Source organism: Lolium perenne, chromosome 2, assembly GCF_019359855.2.
Source record: "Lolium perenne isolate Kyuss_39 chromosome 2, Kyuss_2.0, whole genome shotgun sequence".
Classification (NCBI taxonomy): domain Eukaryota; kingdom Viridiplantae; phylum Streptophyta; class Magnoliopsida; order Poales; family Poaceae; genus Lolium; species Lolium perenne.
Window position 1 is genome coordinate 93,109,511 of NC_067245.2, and position 5,133 is coordinate 93,114,643.

General features: G+C 42.4%; 1 protein-coding gene across 2 annotated transcripts; it reads left to right on the top strand.

Moving 5' to 3' along the window:
• Nucleotides 1-448: 448 nt before the first annotated feature.
• Nucleotides 449-4,640, top strand: LOC127333278 (uncharacterized). Of its 2 annotated transcripts, XR_011751772.1 has the most exons (7): nucleotides 449-809; nucleotides 898-931; nucleotides 1,160-1,236; nucleotides 2,122-2,197; nucleotides 2,351-2,463; nucleotides 4,172-4,336; nucleotides 4,468-4,640. XR_011751772.1 is itself a non-coding variant. In XM_051359656.2 (6 exons), the coding sequence occupies exons 1-5, from the start codon at nucleotides 741-743 to the stop codon at nucleotides 2,455-2,457; spliced, it is 363 nt and encodes a 120-aa protein (XP_051215616.1). In that variant the 5' UTR covers nucleotides 449-740; the 3' UTR covers nucleotides 2,458-2,463; nucleotides 4,172-4,426. The 2 variants fall into 2 exon arrangements, 1 of the variants encoding a protein (XP_051215616.1); XM_051359656.2 differs by lacking the exon at nucleotides 4,468-4,640 and having other exon boundaries at nucleotides 4,172-4,426.
• The last annotated feature ends 493 nt before the right edge of the window (nucleotides 4,641-5,133 follow it).

Genomic DNA, 5,133 nt, shown 5'->3' on the forward strand with positions numbered 1-5,133 from the left:
GTTGTATCTGTACTTCCATCACTACCCCTCTAAACCTTGGATCTATCTCTTTCCATCATTTGTTTGCCACAAACAAAGTGATAACAAATTTTCCTTTTGATGCATATCACTCTCACTCTCCATTTCTATCTCTATGTCTCAACCTCCATCAACATTACCTCCTCAACATCATGCACATGGATGATGTGCATCTCTCTCTCATTGTTCATTTTTGTTTGGCAAGAATGGAGCCGGCCAATTTGTGTTTGCATTTAAAATTCGGCCAGCACTATCTCCCCTTTTCCTTCTTATACAAGCCATGCCTCCCACCTACCCCAATCCATAAATGGGCAGCCTCCCAACCAACTCAATCAATGAGGAGGCTACCTCCCAACCAACTCAATCAATGAGGAGGCAGCCAACCCACCCCTCTCCCTCTATATAAAGGCTTGGCAGCCCACTCCTCCTCACTTGCTCTCATTTCCCACTCTCCACTCCTCTCCACTCCTCTCCTTTGCCTCATTTCTTTTCACTCCCTACTATTTCCTCCACTCCCTCACACTCTCCTCCTCCACTTCCCCACGAAAATGGTGCTCCCCTTGCTCCCATGGCCGGCCATAGCCATGGCAAGCCACCAAGATGAAGCTCTCCCCCTCCCTCAAGCTCATCCTCACCATGAGAGCCTCCCTCTCCTTCTTCTCCCTAACCTTAGATGGTTTAATCTCCTCTTCTTCTCCCTCCATTGCTAAGATTGGATCTTGATGCAGTTGTATGTTGGTCCAAGCATGGAGAAGGTTGAGCTATCCTCAGATCTGAAGTTCTTGAGCAAAGTTCGTCCAAAACCTTGCAGTAATTTCTGTTTCTTGCTGTTTCAGATTCTAGTACGATCTTGTAAAATCCGCCAAATCTCGTGTGCAGATCCAAATCGAGTGGTTCAAAGTTCTGCAGATAGGTACTGAAAATATCTACAACTTGGCGTTGGTCTCATCCTCAAATTCGTTACGGATTTTGCATGATAAATAAAGTTCTGCAAACATGCAGAAACATTGTTTGTTAGATTTCTTCCGTTTTACAAAACCTTTTTGAGCAAACTCAATTTTGGGTGAAAGCCCTCTCCAGTACCTTCATTTTGGCATTGGGTTCACTTCAAATGACCTAATGGAATTGAAATGGTTCACAGATCAAGATCTGGTCAGATCTGAATTTGTCGAATTAAATCAGGAGCTTGGAAACGAATTTTTGAATGAAACCAGTTGGGTAAGAACCACCTTTACAATACCTTTCGGATGCAGCTGACCTCATATTTTTATGAGTTGTGTACGATTTGTGGTGAATTAAACTTTTTCTGTGTGTTCTGCAGACATGGCTGTTAGCTTTTAATTCATCAAAAATCCATTTTTGAACCTAATTGAGTGATTCCACTTCTGTAGGATTGCTGAATATTTTCTTAATCATCTCAAACAAGTTTCAAACCTTTATCTGTTCTGCAACTCCATAGTTAAAGCAAATGGTGAAAACATGCAGTGAACTTGTAAATCCATTTGTGAGAGTTTCAGAAATATTTTGAACCCAAATCCAATTGCGTGTGAATCTCTGTTTAATTACCTTTCAAATGCCAGTGGCCTCATATTTTTAGGATGTTTCTACGATTTATGGCTTACAGATCTTGTTTTCTGTACAGTCAGATTCAAAGAAATTCCTAAAATTGTAGGTTTGATATTTTTGGGTGTTTCCAATTGGGTTAGTCTTGTATTAGTACTGGCCATCTAGGAAAAATAGTGTTAGTCTCTGTTCATGCATTTTCGTTACTGTTAGTAAGGTATATGTGTGACATGCATTGTTGGACCAAAACTTGTTGGGTTTATTTAAAAACCTTGACCAACTCTTTTTATTAGAAATGGGCAACCTTTGTTTTATGTTTGCAAAACAAAATCTCTGCAATTTAACATTAGCTCTTTTGTTTTGCTTAAGTTTTCAAATGGTAGGGCATATCATTTGCTTCCTATTCTTGTGTGGTGTTATGTGAGCAAACTAAGTTAGGAAAACTGTTTTCTACTTTTTCCAAAAATGTTTGAAAATGTTTTGTGAATGTATTTGATGTCAAACTAATGCTTTTGTCCTCTTTATGATGTTATCTACCAGGGGATGTTTGGTTTATACTATGGTGATAACCGAGAGAGGCAATTGCTAAGTTGTGATACTCTCATACCTTTACTAGGTAAATAACATGGGTTTTCTTTAAGTTGTTTGTGGTATCTATAAGTCCTTTGTATGGTAGCTCTTTATTGAATGGTTAAATTATGGTTGTTGTATGTTTGTTTTGTTGGTGCAATGTGATTGATTGTGTTCCTTTTATATTTTCCGGCGATAGACGCGAGCAATTCCGGAGAAGAAGAAGAAGTGGAATTGGACAAGGATTTTATTTATATTGTTGGGATTCTTATATTGATGGAGTTGAAGAAGTACAGGGACAAATAAGCCAAGGCAAGCCATCTTTTGATCTCTGATCCGGTGTCTAGTTGGATGTCATTTGTTGATGTTCAAAGCGCCTTCATTCTATGTGTGTTATTATCTCTATTTATGTCATCTATGTGTGATTGCAAGTGGGGTACTCCCTAGTGGTGATGCTCCACTATTGTCCTTGTGTTTGGGATGCATGGTAACATGGCCGTGCTATTCCACTTGGTGATCTTGTATGCTCAACTTGAGCATGTTCCATCTCAAGATATTAACTTACACCACACCCACCCCCTTTGTAGTATAGAGGTATCAATGTCATGATCTTGGTGTATTCTCAACTTGAGAGGAGTATGCCGTGTACCATCTTGGAGAATATGTTGGATAGTGACACTCCACTATCTAAGTTGTGTAATTAGCACCACAAATCTGAGAGTATATTCCTCCTTGTGTTGTCATAATACATGCTTACCTTAAGCAAGTATGATCCACTCCACTACCCCTTTATACCTCATCTATGGCGGGATGACTCTCATCTCGGCCGTAGTGCAATACTAGTTCAACTCATGAAACTATAGGTTGGGAACCCCTCAAGGTTTTCCTTGTTGTAAATGTTTATGAAAACCTTGGGTGAGGCAATCTTACCCAAGCGTATGGTTTATGAAAGGAAAGGATCTTGACAAAGATGGTTGGAAAGAGGAAATGTGTGTGTGACTTGGGTTTTTGAGAAAAACGACACATGGTTCTCTCTCGTATTCGCCCGAACAATTAACCCGCGCAACCACACTACTCCAACGTGGGCACGGGGCTTAGCTTGACGTTTGTTCTTCTTAGCATGAGGCACCGCACAACTATACAAGGGTACGGTTACCCCCGAGTCCGGGTTGTCGTAGTTGGAGACAATCGTATAACGGGAGGCCTTCGGGGCTGACCCGTCCGGAAGACACTATGGGTCTCCTGGCTTGGCGGTGGAGCCACGCTCAAAGGGAGGTGAGCTGCCACGGTGCCGGGGAGGTACATACTCCATAGGGTAGGACCTCTTGCTAAGTTGAATAGGCGAAAGGCTTCGACTGATTATCCGAGACTCGCATACTTTCGTATGACGAACCGGGGATGATCCCGGCGGATTTATCAGATCTTGTGGGGAAAGTGCGCACACTCTGCAGAGTTAAAACTATTCGAATAGCCGCGTCCGCGGTCATGGACGGTTGGGATGGCCGTTACCGAGCTGTGTCGAGTTTTGGTTTAGAAAATGATTTCCAAAGGAAATGTGTGTGTTGGATGTACCGGAAGGGTACGGAAAGGCTGGTGCCGACCATATGGAGATGGTCGAGGAAAATGAAACAAAATTGGGTGACCCTTCCTAGTGTTTCATGTAGAGGGTCTCTTCTTCAACAAAGATATAGAGATGTCATAGGACTTTCCTAGTATCCCCATCAATTGAGATGGCGGTATGCTACCTCTTCTTTAACAAAGGTATAGAGATGTAATAGGACTCCCTTAGTGTCCCCATCACTCGAGATGCCGGGATGCTATATCCACAAGAGAAACTATTTCTCTTCCACATGCTATATCCACAAGAGAAACTATTTCTCTTCCACATGCTACATCCACGAGAGAAACTATTTTTCCTCTCTTGCCTTCTCTAGTTAAAATTTTTATCACCTTCTTGATGGTTTGCGAGTACAATTCCAAATGTACTCACGGCTTTGTCCCTGGCTATTTACTTAGCCAGACTTGAAGGAGTTCGACAGATGAAGAAGGAGTTGACGACGTCTATGCGGGCTAGGAACGTCTCCCCAGTCAGTTGCCTGTAGGGTTATGGCAGATGACTTGGGTACTGCGCTGCTGAAGTGATGATGCTACTCTGATGTTTAGTTAGGCCCTTCGAGGCTATTATGTAAGTATTGGTCATGTGACCATGTTGTAATTTTCTTATTCCGCTTTGTAATGGATGGTGTAATTTGATATCAGTTCGGTTGTGTGTTCACGGCGCACTGATCATGGGATCGTGAACTGTATACATAACAGGGTATTTCGGACAGCTAGTCCGGGGTCCCCACAGAGCTGGTATCAGAGCCATCCTGACTGTAGGAGACCTTAGTTAGCATGGACGTTAGTTAGGAAACAAGTACTTGGACAAAACTATTTACAAAACAAATTGTTTCTTTAGTCGGAAGTATAGCTTCTACTCCTCTTATTTATTCAAAGCTTCTAAAATTCTTGCCTCTCCGCTTTATAAAAAGGTTTGAAAATTCTTACTCTATTGTCTCAGCCAATTCAAACCTACATATTGGACGATGTCCCCAACTCGGGATCGGAGACTCGAACTCGAAGATGGCTCAATCCCTCAGGAAGACTCATATATCTCCAACTGCAGCTATTGAAGATTGGATGCCGACGTAGCCGTGTGCTTGTTGGGATGAAAACATCATGTCTTTGGTTGTCACCAAAGTCTGTCAAGGAGCTGACCTTCTTCCTCCGTGGACTTGCACTTTTTGCAGTCATCTGGGATCAAGTCCTCAGTTCTTGACTAGTAATTTTTAGGCCAGCTACAAGAAGTTGACTATTTCGAGAGTACCTCAACAACTACCTCTTCGAAGACCTCACGTCCCCGGGATGTTGAGCAAGAAGACTACGCAGTTTTCTCCTCCGCCTCAACATAGAAGACCGAACACCAGGCCTGCTTCGCAACCA

Coding starts and splice junctions, on each gene's coding strand:
- LOC127333278 (XM_051359656.2), top strand. CDS start 741: ATGCAGTTGTATGTTGGTCCAAGCATGGAGAAGGTTGAGCTATCCTCA. Junction 810..897: donor ATCTGAAGTTCTTGAGCAAA/GTTCGTCCAAAA, acceptor TCTCGTGTGCAG/ATCCAAATCGAGTGGTTCAA. Junction 1,237..2,121: donor TTTTGAATGAAACCAGTTGG/GTAAGAACCACC, acceptor GTTATCTACCAG/GGGATGTTTGGTTTATACTA.